General features: G+C 46.3%; 1 protein-coding gene across 1 annotated transcript in view; it reads right to left on the bottom strand.

Moving 5' to 3' along the window:
* sez6b (seizure related 6 homolog b) overlaps positions 1–15,780 on the bottom strand; it is a 677,849-nt gene that overhangs the window by 23,826 nt on the left and 638,243 nt on the right. Inside the window, 1 exon segment of the mRNA XM_052035955.1 lies at positions 4,888–5,079. Coding sequence (XP_051891915.1) covers positions 4,888–5,079 — 192 coding nt within the window.

Below are 15,780 nucleotides of genomic sequence, written 5' to 3'. Positions count from 1 at the left end.
CTCTTCAATTTATCTGCACCGTTCTAGTCAAGAGGTCTTCTGCACTGCAGAAAGGAGAAAAGCTCCTACAGGGCCAAAATGTGCAATTACATCAAACAGAACATGTCAGGAGCTGAAGTTCACAAGAAGTGGGTGAAATGGGAAAGACAACCAGAGGATTGAAATGCAGAACTGGGCAAAGAGGACAGAAGAGAATAGGCTGAGTACACAGGGGAACAAGGCAACCGAACATGTGCGGACAAAGGTGGCTCTTGATCTAGTTTTGGACATTTGAGTCATTTCTGGGTGAGTGCATTGTGTTTCCACAGACACTGTTGTTTTGCCCATCAGCATTGCTTTGTTCTGGAGATAGTTTGGAACATTACTATTTAGTTTACTGAGATGATAATGTACTCGCACTTAGACATCAGTTAAGTTACAGTGTTTGGGAGAGGCTACACCTTGTTCGTTGTAGGTTGATGTTTAAATATCTGTTTTTCCTTTATAGGTGCTAGTGTGAGAAATTCAGACAAAGGCATTAACTCTACCTATTTGTACTTCCTATCTCCTTAAAATAAAGGAGGCCTTTTGGACCATCGGCTCTATGCCAGCTCTGGGAGAAATTTCATCAATACCATGAGCCCATTTATTTCCCTGTAACCTTACCTGTCCATCAGCACCTCCCTCCCCTGTTTTCCTGCCACTACCTACACTAGATATAACTTACAGTCATCAATTAACCTACCAACCAGGAGGAAACCAGAGCACCAGTGGAAGCCCATGTGGTCATAGGGAGAACGTGCAAACTCCACACAGACACCACCAGAGGTTAGGATCAAAACTGGGTCGCTGGAGCTGGGAGGCAGTGTTAACTGCTGCACCACTGTCACCCACAGAGATTTCAGCACTGCTTTGAGAGTTTTTTAGATGGCCTGGTAGTAGAGGAGGGGAAGGTTGCTCACTTAGCTGCTTCCCAACTCTCTGTTGTGCTCCCAGGGTCCAGTGCTATTAAGTTATTGGGTTGGGGGCTCAAGATGGGTGGCAGCGTATGCCAGCAACATGTATATGGAGAAAACACAGTCTCTAATTGCCTGCTCCTCATTTACACTGCTGGTTACAGGATGCAGGGGTTGCTTGTTCAGTCCTGGAATCCAGGCCTTGGAGGTGGGCTGGCCTGCGGAGGTGATTGATGCTTGTAAGAGTGTGGCCACACACAGGCTCATTGCTACCTGTTAGAGATTTGTGTCAATCAGAGTGGGGGAGGAGAGCACGAGATGGCATGACCAACACGACAATGACAAGAGTGTTGCTGGTCATAGGCAACCAGATATTTTGTTTTAAAGCTAAAGATTAATTTAAGTTGAGTGATCAGACCCAAATCTGTTTGATGTGAGCCCAGTTTTGAACTGATATGGGTTTTAAATTCACTGCAGAATTTATGCCTCTGTGGTCATGCTTGAAGGAGATGGAATAAAGCCAGGATTGTGAAGGGCACGTGTTCTGCAAGCACCGTTTTAAAAAGGTGACCCAAGTCTTCTCCTGGCAGAGAAGGAGGCATGGTCCAATCCAGTGCAAGAACACCGCCCATGCCCACACCTGAAACAATGCTCCAAGAAAGCAAGATAAAAAGGTGAACTTTACCAGGAACCCAGCGTAAAATAAAAAAACAATTATTTTAACCACAAAGTTTATCTTCACGATCTATTTTGCTGGAAATAACAATTATGTGGCATCTGAATTCATCAGCCTCAAAGCACACACAGGAGGAACGGCCTTGGCAGTTCCCTCAGCTAGTTGTGAAATAACCTTGACCTTGCAAAATTTTTCAATTTTCTTTTCATTATCACAACAGACATGACATTTATTAGTGAATGATAATCAATTAGGCACTGGACTTTCCCACTCCTGTAGAGGATTAAAATGACAGCCTTTATTGTATTAACCAGCTGTTGCTAATCTGGAGGCATTCATTTTTTTCTCTCCCTCCCTCGTCCCAAACCCCCAAAATCCAAGATGGGACCTGCAGTTAGAGCAGTGCCCCTCACCACTGCACTGAAATGGCAGCCTGAGTAATGTGTGCCAGTCAAACCTGGATCCTGACCTTCTCATTCAAACTTGACAATAGTATAAAGGAACCATGATTGATACTCTATTGATGTTTGAATCGCTGAGAAGGAATAATAATCATAGTAACAACAATAACGAGAGCAGAAAATCCCTTGCGGGTTTCAGAATCTTCATATACTCTTCCTAAGCCAACATGACTTTAAATATATCGTTCAAAGCCTCGCGAGGTTTTATGAGAACTGTTCAGAACTTGTTGGTATTGGTGAACTGCTTGGGCTAGCCACTGACTGTGAGGTAACACAGGGCCTTGTGCAGAGTAATGAGAAGGAGAAGATTTAAGTGATTGACATTAGTGAAACATTTTCCATGTAGCAGGTGGTTAGGATTTGGAATGAGTCTTCCGGATGCAGATTCAACCATGACCGTCAAAAGGGAATTGAATTTGAAAGAAGCAAGCATGTAAAGAGTGAGGAAAGAGAGGGAATGTGGAACTTGATGGGTGGAATGGTCTCCTTCTGGGTTGTATCACTTTTTGATTCAAAGATCTCCTTCATGCTGGCTGACTGGTTACGTCTTCTGGTATTGGTATTGGTATTGGTTTATTATTGTCACTTGTACCGAGGTACAGTGAAAAACATGTCTTGCATACCAATTGTACAGGTCAATTCATTACACAATGCAGTTACATTGAGTTAGTACAGAGTCCGTTGATGTAGTACAGGTAAAAACAATAACAGTACTCTTTACTAAGAGTCACAGCTACAGAGAACGTGCAGGGCAATAAGGTGCAAGGTCACAACAAGGTAGATCGTGAGGTCAGAGTCCATCTCATTGTATAAGGGAACTGTCGAATGGTCTTATCACAGTGGGATAGAAGCTGTCCTTAAGTCTGGTGGTATGTGCCCTCAGGCTCCTGTATCTTCTACCCCATCTGGTAATGACACAGAAGAAAGCCATTCAGCCCAATGGACCCATGCCAGCCCCCAGGTAAGGGTCCCCATTAGTCCCGTTCCCCCTCTCCTTTCCCCAGCAACTCCCCGTGGATCCTACTGGCCATTAACCCTCACTAAAGGGTAATTTCCAGTAGCTAATCAATCTACCAGCACATCTTTGGGATGTGGGATAAAACTGGAGCACTCAGAGGAAACCCACATGGACACAGGGAGAATGTGCAAACTCCGTGCAGAGGTTAGGACCGAACCTGGGTCACTGGAGCTGGAAGGCAACAGCACTAACCATGCTGCCCAGATCTCCAAGTTCCGGTATCTGCAGTTTGATGAACTACAAGTATTTAAAACATTTGGAGAAAAATCCCAAGAAGTTCATCAGCTTCTGCGAAACTGGAGTCAAAATTCTGCATCAGTTGAGAATTACTGCACATAGTCGTGAGTGTCTCATGACTCAGAAGGCTACCATAAAGGATCTTTAGTAACTCAGATTCTTTTAAAATGGAGAACATCTGGCTTTAAAGGCACCTCCTAGATCTGCAACCTTGACTGTCCAGAAGGAGGTGGGCAGGGAAAACCACTGTGTGCAGGTTTCCCTGCAACTTGCCTACCTTCGACGTGAAAGTGTACCGTTCCTTTCTTGTCAATGGACCAAAGTACCAGAACACCCCACCTAACACGACTGTGGTATAGCCTCACCAGAAAGATCAGAGTAGTTCAAGAAGGTGTTTCATCGCCACTTTTGCAAGGGCAATTAGGAATGGGTATCAATTGTTGCCCTGTTCAAAGCAACTTGTGTCATCTGTGTAAGAAAAAATATACAGTTCACAGTTTGCTGTGGTATAATAGGTGGTCAATATTATGTTGGAAATACTTGTAAGAATAGCTATGTAAGGTAGAGGAGCACTGTGAAAATAGATTAAATGAAGGAGGCCAAGCTTCAAATTACTAAAAGTCATTTTGTTGAAAAACACAAAGTGGGGGAGAATGAGATTATTGACAACACGACAAGAACAATCTTATGGTTCAGAGGAAAAACATGTTTTTCACTTTTTATTTAGTTTATTTCTTGGTGAAACTTGAGCTTAAGTTTATGGCAGAAATGCAGCTTTTTTTGTAGTTAAGAACAATCTGAGTCATTCGAGAAGGATTGGTGCTGAATGGAGCCTAATCTCCCTTTTAGGTTGCTTGGGAAAAAGGCAAACCCTGGTCAGGCTTGGCTGAGAGATAATTGGTTACCTTGATCCTAATTAACAAAGTGCTATGCACAGCATTGGAAAGGAGAATGTGGCGTAACATCTGTTTTAAGATATTTATTTATTTATTAGTCACATGTACATTGAAACACACAGTGAAATGCATCTTTTTGCGTTACTGAGAATGTGCTGGGGGGCAGCCCGCAAGTGTCGCCACTCTTCCGTCGCCAACATAGCATGCCCACAGCTCCTAACCCGTACGTCTTTGGAATGTGGGAGGAAACTCCTTACAGACAGCGGCGGGAATTGAACCCAGGTCGCTGGCGCTGTAATAGTGTTACACTAACCACTGCACCACTTAACAACTATCATTTCAATAATATTCTGCACCAACATTACGCAATAAATCAAACTAAATGCACCTTAACTGTGTCATTGGCAATTGCATAAGATAAAATCTTACATATTAAGTAAATGAACAATTCTCTCATGTAATTTATATTCTCTCAAATATAACCAGTCCAAAGCACAGTGGTTGGGAGGTAATCCTGATATTTCTCATACAATATAAGGTGAATTGTTGGTTTCTACCCCATGCAGGCACAGAAAGGGCTCTCATTTTAAAAGGTTTTATATGCAACAAGTCTGGCATGAAGTAGAGAATGCAATGGACAATTGGTGAAGATTACTGTACTCACGGATACACTTTGGGACCTTGTCACTCCACTTAGGATTCCCAGACTGCCTGTTATAGCACGTCAGTATGCTGCTCCCGGCCAGGGTGTACCCTTTGTTGCAAATGTATTGGACTGTGGAACCGATTGAAAACTTCGGATCTGAAACAATTCTGCGACTATGATCGATGCCACTGGGGTCGGTGCAGAATATAACTAGGAAAAGAAAGCACAAGAGAAAGACATTGAGATGCAAAGCCTGTGGTTAGCTGTGTTTCATTTGTCTTTGACTGGGGGATAAAACAAAGGCCACCCCTCTTCAACACTCACAACACTCCCACCTCAGTGGGAAACTACAACACCTTTCCCTCTTTGTTAGTAGTGTGGGTTCAAAACCCATGCGAGACATTGAGCAAAAAATCTAGGTTGACACATCAATAGTGTACTGGTGGAGGCGCTGACTTTCAGGTGAAATGATGAATGTAAGCCCATGGCTGGCAGAGGAACAATATCCTTAGATACCAGAGCAAAGGAGAGCAGGGGAGTTATCCATGATGTCTTGGCAATACTTATCCCTTAATCAACATAATGGTGATTATCCGGTTATTACATTGTTAGTGGAAGCTGACTGTCTGCAAAATAGCTGTTTCTTTTCCAATCACAATGCCACACTTCAGAAGCTGTTTGTAAATTGAGGTGGGGTGCCCGAAGAATGTGAAAAACATCAAATAAATGAAAGCCTTTTTTTTAAACTACTTAAGGCATTTAACAGGGATGTGGTCAAACAACGACTGATGAAGACCTGTCCTGTACTTGGTGCTGAATTCACTTGTATCAGACAAGGCGATGTGGGGAATGCTATAACTGTTCTCAGTGCAGTTGGGTTAGCTGCGGGAAAATTGACCAGGGACCCACTCCCTGCACTGATCCCTGATAAGAAATTCCTGCGAGAAGTGGGCAAATGTAGAGCGGATTTGGATAAGAAGCTTCCTTACAACTTACTTAATTATTTATTACAATGTGAGGCCATTGGGCCCATCAGGTCCATGTCAGCTATCACAGAGCAATCTCATCAGTTCTACTGCCCCCCCTCCCCCCACCATTTAGCCCTACAATTTATCCTGTCTCACATGCCCAGCAAACCCCCCTCTGATTCTTTTGCCAGTTACTCATTCTAAGGGTTAATTTACAGTTGCCAATTAACCTGCCTGCCTGTCATTGGAATGTGGAAAGGAACCCATGAGGTCCCAGGGAGAAGGTGCAAATGCCACACAAACAGTAGCGGAGGTTAGGATCGACCCTGGGTCCCTGGAGCTTTGAGGCAGCAACATTACTATCAACATCACTGCATTTCCCTTTGAACAGCCTCAGTGGACAATGGCAGCAAGGTGAAACAGGCCCAATAGATGTGTGACCCTGACTCGACTCAAAGCCCTGAGAGGGCCGGGATGGGTTCCTTGCTGTAAAATGTTATCAGGTCTCATGTGAGAAGATCAAGTTACACCAGAGGCCTTTCATCCACAGTCTGCCGCTACTGACTCAGGGGAGGAGAGCAGGGAGTACGCAGGCCTGTTACTGGTTGAAGGATGGTTGCTGATGGAAGGTGTGGACTAGGGGAGTAGAGGATCAGGGAACCATGCAGTGGGAAGGGGAAAGAAGCAGGACCCTTAGTGTCATGGCATGACAGTGTTCTACAAGCGACATGCATTGTCCTCCAGCCAGTCACATGCCACAGCAGTGCGTATGCACAGTTGCGTTGCTAACTCTCAGCTGGTTAGCACCCCAGAAGAGAATGGCTGACTGTGATTCATGTGGTAGATCCCTGATTTCATTGAGCAAAGATTTTTCCAGGGAATTTCGAAGCATCACGCACATAAATGCAATGCTTTCCAATCGTGTTGGTCACTGACTGGCAGCTGGGGTCTCCTGTTGTTTCAGATTTCTGGATGCATTTGGACAAGTGAGGGTCCAAGGTGAGCTGGTGGTCGGAAGGCACTAGTGAGGCCAGCAGAGGAATCCTGATGTGCTGAGTTTGGGCTCACTCCATACCTGGCCCTCAGATCTATAGCAGGGAGAGTCAGGACCCGCCCCCCCAGCCCTTGGGACAGCTGAACAGGCTCATAAAGAGGGGGAGCACAAACACAGACCCTTCGGCCCACAGAGTCTGCACCGATCACCAACCAGCCAATTCCACCAATCCGACTCTAACCCCATTTTATTCATTCTCTCCACATTCTCATCAACATCTATCTCCAAGATCAGTGTCAGAATCAGAATCAGGTTTATTATCACTGTCTTATATGATGTGAAATTTGTTGTTTTGTGGCAGCAGTACAGTGTGAAGACATAAAAAACTGCAAATTACAAAATAAATAAATAGTGTAAAAAAAAGAGGAACAATGAGGTAGTGTTCATGGGTTCATGGACCGTTCAGAAATCTGATGACGGAGGGGGAGAAGCTGTTCCTGAATCATTGAATGTGGGTCTTCAGGCTCCTGTACCTCCTCCCTGATGGTAGTAACGAGAAGGAGGCATGTCCTGAATGGTGAGGGTCCTCAGTGACGGATGCCGCCTTCCCGAGGCGCCGCCTCTTGAAGATGTCCTCGATGGCGGGGAGGGTTGTGCCCGTGATGGAGCTGGCTGAGTCCACAACCCTCTGCGGCCTCTTGCTATCCTGTGCATTGGAGCCTCCATACCAGGCGGTGATGCAACCAGTCAGAATGATCTCCACCACAGAGTTGCTGGCGTGCCTCCTTCATGATTGCATCAATGTGTTGGGCCCAGGACAGATCCCTGGAGATGTTGATGCTCAGGATCTTGAAGCTGCTCACCCTTTCCACCCCTCAGTGAGGACTGGTGCGTGTTCTCCCGACTTTCCCTTCCTACAGTCCACAATCAATTCCTTGGTCTTGTCGACGTTGAGTGCAAGGTTATTGTTGTGACACCACTCAACCAGCCGATCTACCTCACTTCTGCACGCCTCCTCATCGCCATCTGAGATCTTACCAACAACAGTGGTGTCATCTGCTAATTTATAAATAGTGTTTGATCTGTCCTTAGCCACACAGACATGAGTGTGGAGAGAGTAGAGCAGTGGGCTAAGCACGCATCCTTGAGGTGTGCCTGAGTTGATTGTCAGCAAGATGTTTATCATCGATCTGCACTGACTGTGGTCTCCCGATGAGGAAGCTGAGGGTCCAGTTGCAGAGGGAGGTACATAGGCCCAGGTTTAGATGCTTGGTGATTAATACTGAGAGGATGATTGTGTAGATGGACAGAAGGTGAACATAGACATGGTGGGCTGAAAGACCCCTCTCTGTGCAGTATGACTCACCCACACACTGGGACAGTGGCCAACTAACTTACTCACCCCGCACCCCTTTGGGATGTTTGAGCCATCTGACTTCATTTTATTGTGTTTAATTATCTGTGAGCATTTTAATGTTTGTTTATTTTTAAATCATTAAAAAAATCATTTAAATCAACTTGAGCAGTTATGAAATGTCTCAATAAAAGACATCTGGAAACGGTTCAAATGCCTTTGACAGCTTGTCTGGGTGTTCTGAAGGCAGGGGTGGACTGGGGCAATGCCTGAGGCCTAGTTGCCCCTTGGACCCTGCTTGGCCTCTTGGGATGATCTTCCAGCATGGAGGGTTAGCTCATTCTGCCCTCTCCTTCTGGAAAGGGGAAGTGCAGGGGGTAGCAGGTCAGAGTGGTGGGCGGTTCAGTCCCAGATCCCATCCCTGGCTGCTTGTCTCCTACACTGCACACGATACAAGGCACAGGGCTGATTCTACGGCACAGTGACATATCAGGGTATATACCATTCACTGCTGTGTTTGGGGCAATGAATTGTTTACCTGAATCTGTCCAGTCACATGGGCTCTCATGCAATACACATGCATGTATGACATCCTTCATCCATGACCAGGGCTGTTCTCTGTTGGAGAGAGGGGAAAATCAGGGCCAATTTTCACCCCATGGTCTCCAGCGGTTTCAGTGGACCCAGCTGAAGGGTATACACACTCAGAAATCTCTGGTCTTACATCGTGGGCCGCATTGTGGCACAGCTAGTAGAGCTGCAGCCTCACAGTGCCAGAGACCCAGGTTCAGTCCTGACCTCCGCTGCTGTCTGTGTGGACCTTGTGACTATGTGGGTCCTCCTTGGGTGCTCCAGTTTCCTCCCCCATCTCAAATCCGTGCAGGTTGGTGGGTTAATTGGCCGCTGTAAATTGTTCCTGGTGTGTGGGGTAAAGGTAGAACTTTAGGGGAGTTGATGGAAAAGTCTGGGAAAATCAGTGGGGGAACGGGATTGCTCTGTGAGCTGGCATAAACTTGATGGGTTGAATGGCACCTTTCGAGGAAATATAGAAAAATGTAATCCCTGCCATTAAAAGGAGGGTAAAGCAGGTTTTCACCTGAATTGAACACAGCTTCTATTACAACATTTCAGCTGATTTACCTTCTCCTCAGCCAAGCCATCATCGAGCTGTTTATGTGATATAAAGGGCTACCTGGAGAGTTCCAACATTGATCTAGATTTATGATTTGATTTGTACATTGGAGACAGTAACCTAAGATGCATGAGCTGGGGTGCAAGGGAACAGAGGTGAAATCCATTACCCTCCCTTCAGCGTTCCCTGAGGCGTCCTTAAAGCATTTTTATTGTTCTGCGACACTGCCAGCTCCTGGCCTGTAGACCGCACGCATCGCCACCACCGCTGACCAACTGCTGAACTCCGTTGACTGAGGGCACCAGGACCACTTCTGCTGCGGGGGCAGAGTGTTCTCATTGCACTGTGGTGTGGCATGAATACCGAAGCAAACTGCGACCGAATGACTCAGAGCGCTGGCAGAGGCACAGTTGGCCAGGAGACCCCGCGTGGCACAGAATCCTGTGGCTCCACTTTAACTGCAATCGCAGCACTTTGAGAAAATCCCAGAAGCAATTTGTCACCGAGCCAGAGAGGGAGAGCCTGGGATTGGAGACCAAATGCTCAGGCGAGGCATTACGAGTGGGTCTTGGTGGTGAGGGGAGTATTCCAGAGCTGAGATCCTGGATGACCCTCTGTGTAGTGCTTGTCTCCAAAGGGCCTCACTCAATAGCCCAAAACAGAAAGCCGCACCTGTATAAGAGCTACAGTAAACCATTCTGCCCATCTCATCCACCATGCCACGCAATGGCTGATCTGACCTTGGCCTCACTTGCCTGCATAGTCCCCATAACTCTGGACTCCCCAGTGGTTCAAAAACCTGTCCACAGATGCAACCACGAAGAAGGCACACCAGCATCTCTACTTTCTTAGAAGTTTAAGGAGATTTGGCAAGTCGTCAAAGTCTCTGATAAACTTCTATCGTTGTGCAGTGGAAGGCATTCTGACTGGTTGCATCACACCCTGGTATGAAATGCTGCCATCAGGCAGGAGGTACAGGAGCCTGAAGACCCACACAAGGTTCAACCACAGCTTCTTCCCCACTGCCGTCAGGTTCTTGAACCCACCTGAAAAACCCTAACACTTTACACGTATAAGTTATGTATACTTTATGTTAATTTAAGCTTACATTAACTTATGTTTGTCCTCGTCTTGTAACGTACTGTGCTGCTGTTGCAAAAAGCTAATCTTCATGGCATTTATACCCTGACAACAATAAACTTGAACTTGAACTGGCTCCACAGCTTTCCAGAGTTAGAGAATTCCAAACATCAGTGACCTTCTGCTTCCTCCGCTCCATTTAAATGGGTAACTCTTTATTTGAAACTATGCCCCGGGGTTCTACAAAACTTCACCTGGGGAAACATCTTCTCACCCTGTCAAGCCTCCTCAGAATCGTACGTTTCGGTAAGACCACCTCTCATTCTTCTAAATTCCAATGAGCACACACCAAAACTACCCAGCTTCTCCTTGTAAGGCAAACTCTTTCTGCTTTCAGTCATTGTATGTGCATTCCTACAATCCATGGTGGTCCGTACAATGCTCCTTCTGGGAAAATCACCTGCAACTTCACTACCAAATGTGACCTCTCAACTCCGGAACCCATAGCCGTTCTCCTCTGAGCATACTCTGTGCTGAATATCACATATCTGGGGTATCTTTAATTGCTGTCCACTGCCAGGAATGTCATTGAAGCTTTTCACCAGCAGATGCTGAAAACTGGTGACTCGAGGCTGACTCAGGATTATTTCACACTTGGGAATGATGTCCAGGTCACATCCCCAAGCCCAAAATGACAGACTTGTCAGAAACACCGGTGACTTTGGCCATGTAATGCTCCTCATCCTGTGATCTGAAAGGTTTACTCACACCTCAGCCGCGCATACCGGAGGCCTCGCTTGCGACCCAAGGCCAAGCTCCAACCCCAGCTAGTTAGACGAAAGCTTTGCTTGACAAGTATTGGAAGGATGTGGTTAAGCTAAAGTGGATGCAGAGAAGATTCACAAGGATGATGCCTGGACTGGAGGGCTTAAGGAGAGACTGGATAGGCTGCGACTGTTTTCCCTGGAGCAAAGGAGGCTGAGGGGTGACCTATAGAGGTTTACAAAATCATGAGGAGCACAGATAGGGTGGATTGTCAGTCTTTTCCAGGGTAGGGGAGTCTAAGGGCATAGGTTTAAAGTGAGAGGGAAAGATTTAAAGGGATGTGAGGGGCAGGTTTATCACACAGAGGGCAGTGGGTAAATGGAACAAGCCCCCAGAGGAGGTGGGTACAATTACAATGTTTAAAAGACATTTGCGCAGGAAATGTTTATGGGCCAAATACAGGCAAATAGAACATGCTTGCGTAAGTCAGCATGGGCAAGTTGGGCTGAAGGGCCTGTTTCCCTGCTGTATAACTTTGTGACTCTGTAATCTGAGCTGGACTAATGTAGGACATGGATAGCCAGCAGCAAGTTACAGAATCATAACTCCATTGTGAAACTCTGATGGGAAATTGGAAGTATTTATGCAGGCACAGTAGTGTAGCGGTTAGTATAACGCTATTACAGCGCCAGCGACCCGGGTTCAATTCCCGCCGCTCTCTGTAAGGAGTGTGTACGGTTTCCCCGTGTCTGTGTGGGTTTCCTCTGGGTGCTCTGGTTTCCTCCCACATTCCAAAGGCGTACAGGTTAGGAAGTTGTGGGCAATGCTATGTTGACGCCGGAAGCATGGCGACACTTGCGGGCTGCCCCCAGAACACTCTACGCAAAAGACCCATTTCACTGTGTGTTTCGATGTACATGTGACTAATAAAGATCTCATCTTATCTTAAATTGCGACCAGACTGAGAGATCGAGTGAGGCCCTATAATTGTCTGTCTGCTTATTATTTTCGATTAGCTTGATTCAGATTTTAGGCTATTTACTCAAAAAAAAGGAAATATTTAAACTAAGTTAATTAAGTTTAATAAAAAAAACTTCCCCTTCCTCCTGACAGTGAGTTTCTCTCATTCATTCCCATTGGCTCCCTGCTGTATTTGCACCATTAACCTGATTTCCCAGCCTAGGAGCTGGGCAGTCTGTAGAAGCTCACACTGCCCTGTTGGATTCCACGAGGAGTCCAACAGTGCAGGTGTCCCAGGACCAGAATACTACTGGGCAGAAAGCTGCTCTGCAGCTTCCATTTGGAAATAGCTGAGTAATGTACTAAGCAGTTGGCAGATCCACGTGGATCTCAGCAAAAGTGTTGTCCCCGTATTTATGCAGAAGATTCGCTCAATTACCCAGGTGCTGTGGTGGAATTCGAGCTCACATCTCCAAGTCAATAGTCCAATCCTCTAGGTATTAGTCCTGTAACTTAACTATCAAGCTACTGGAATCTAAATGAGGTGTTGCAGCCAACAATAGTGGATCAATTGGGAAGAGATTTTGCTTCAAAGCCGAATTGCAGTGCTGCCAAAAATTAACGTTGGATGTAATGAATCAGAAGTGCCAGCAGGTGGCAGTAAGTCCCCATCAGATTTCCTGTTATTCAGCCTGTTGAAAGTTGCTTCCTACAATTCTGCCAAATTGACCATGACATGGAGAAATTAGGAATAAGCTCAGGAAACAAGGATTTGGCTTTTTTTTTTCATTTCTATGCATTAAAGATTATGCTCTAGACTTAGTGCCACTTAGCACAGGCCAGGCTTGTAGATTATGCCACTTAGTAATGGAGACATTAAAGACTGCAGATGTCGGAATCTGGGGCAACAAGCAAGATGGTGCAGGAAGTCAGCGGGCCAGGCAGCATCTCCGGAGGGAAATGGACAGTCCGTGTTTCAGTTGAGACCCTTCACCAGAAACGTCGACTGTCCATTTGCCTCCACAGATGCTGCCTGGCCCGTTGGGTTCCTCAGTATCTGTTGCCACTTAGTAATGGTTCTGTAGTTTCCAACTCTCCTGATAGAGAGCATAGCAATGCAAGGGGCTCAGTTGTAACATCCCAACCAGCGGGAGTTGGTGGGTGTGTGGCAGAGACCAGGTTTCTGGGAGATAAGTGGCGGGGAGTGAGATTGATGGGATTGCTCTAACAGCTGGCACAGACTCGCCGGGCAGAATGGCCTCTTTCTCTGGCGTAAGGAAATAAGAAAGTAAAACCTGCGACGAGGCAGTCAGCCAGGGGACTGAGCCAACTGATCACAGTTGGCCAGTGTTGCTGGACTCCAGACAGCACCTCACCAGTCTTTGTGATGTTTATGCTTCTGCAGCACAATGAAGGGAGAAAGGGACAGCAGGAGGCCATTCGGCCCCTCAAGAGATTCTGCCAAAGGAGGAGGAGGTGTCAGTAACTGGAGCTCAATATTATCTAACGGAGATACTGCGATACACATGGCAGGGTGTTTGGGCATCTTTCCACCCTCTCTCACACTCAGCAAGACCACCTGGGGACATGGTATGCTGCCAGGCACATATGTGTCACCACAGCCATACACTTGTGCCTTTCCTCTCCTTCTGGGTCCACTGAATGCCTCAGACCTCAGCACCGCACCTCAAGTTTGCATTCTTACTCTTCCCTTCCAATTCTCAACTTCCCAAGTGCCAGCGCCATTTGCTCCAGGGGGTAAGCTTATGGGATACTGGGTGAAGTACAGGCAAGGAGGGAAGCCCAGGTAACAGAGGAACCTCATGTCCCTGTCGTGGGATGGACAGCACCAGTAAAACCAGGACGATGTCTGTGCATCACCAACTGCTCACCGCATAGGACTCCTTCCAGAAAACGTTCAAGGTATTGGTTTTGGTATTGGTTTATTATTGTCCCTTGTACCGAGGTACAGTGAAAAACTTGTCTTGCATACTGATCGTACAGGTCAATTCATTACACAGTGCAGTTACATTGAGTTAGTACAGAGTGCATTGAGGTAGTACAGGTAAAAACAATAACAGTACAGAGTAATGTGTCACAGCTACAGAGAAAGTGCAGTACAATAAGGTGCAAGGTCACAACAAGGTAGATCGTGAGGTCAGAGTCCAGAGGACTCTGACCAGAGGTCAGAGGAGCTTCTGTGTTGAGATTCTGGCCTAAGGTTTTCACACTACAGTCATTCACTGATCCAACCAACAGTGTCCCCTCTCCATGCAGTCTCCGATACCAGGAGGGACGGTCAGATCATCGTCACACTGGCCCTCGGCTCCACCATTGCCTCCATTTGTCGGGACAGAGGTTTCAATAAGATCGTGGAGTCCCTCCGACCTGCAGCAGGTCAGTTGTGGAGCTCACTGTCTGATCCCCGAGATGAGCGCAGCTTCAAAAACCGTCAACAAGCTCCACTCCATCCAAAACAAAGCAGCTCACTTACCGTCCGAAACATTTGCTCCCTGTTTCAACCACACCCATTACAGGCAACACGTCAGCTGGTGCAGTGCCGAAACTGTGGGCAACTTCACCTACAAGCCCCAAGCACTGAGAACATTGGCCGAGCCTTTGCAAACAAATGTGGCCAAAAGACATTAGAATTACCACTGAGCCAACAACCTCGAGCTTCACAAGAGAATGGCTGTTCATTGTTTAACCACTCAGACTGTCAAGAACTGAGACAGTAAAACTGAAGGCGATGAAAAACACTCCCTGCTCCAAGTCAATTAGCTAATTGGCCACTTGACTAGGTTTAGGCTGTAAAATTGTAGCTGCTAAATGAAACGTTGCTCGCCTGGTGTGCTGGACACGGGAGGGGGATTCACGCGGAAGGCGAATCAACTCGCTCCAGGCTTGCAAGCGTGCAGGGGGGAGAGCAAATGGAAGGGGATGGGACTGCCCCTATTGAGCTCGTCACTCAGTGTACTTGCTGATACACACGCCTTACTTGTGGCTGCGCAGGAATAGCACTGTATTTATTGAAAACTGAGCGAAGAGATTTATCATGAAACCTGGCAGAGAATTTGTTTCATTAAACGGGTCTGAAGCAACAAACCAAGTGAGACTTTCCTACAATGGTGATGGGGTGACATCTCTCTTTGTTTGCTTCCTCATAGAAGCCCATTACTCAGCGAACAACACTCTGCTATGTCTGGTGGTTTAATGAATTAAAAAATTGAAAATTATTGGAGGTTTTTTTTCCCCAACTTATAAGCTCCTATAAGCACTTAAATTATTAAAATCATTCAACCAATCACAAGTCATGAACCACCTTACCACCTTCTTACCACACCTCTTCAATCCCTACTGGAATCAAAGGATTTGTAGATCCAGAGGCAGGTTTGACCTGCACAGGATCTGGGTATAAATGCTCGGGAGTCTCAGCAAGATGCAATTCCACTGACTATCAGTGAATAAGTTTGGGACTTCGCATTTGACACACATGCACAGAAGTCCTGGCTGGGTAGTCATATTACCTGCAACATCCTATCCATTGTATGAACTAAATTTTCCTCATAATCTCTTCATATTTTCTTACAACATAGAAAGAGACCATTCAACAATCTCAGAGCGATCACACCAATCCCATCTCCCTCTTACTTCCATA

This window comes from Pristis pectinata, chromosome 21 (assembly GCF_009764475.1).
Source record: "Pristis pectinata isolate sPriPec2 chromosome 21, sPriPec2.1.pri, whole genome shotgun sequence".
NCBI lineage: Eukaryota > Metazoa > Chordata > Chondrichthyes > Rhinopristiformes > Pristidae > Pristis > Pristis pectinata.
This window is presented reverse-complemented; position numbering and strand designations above follow the sequence as displayed.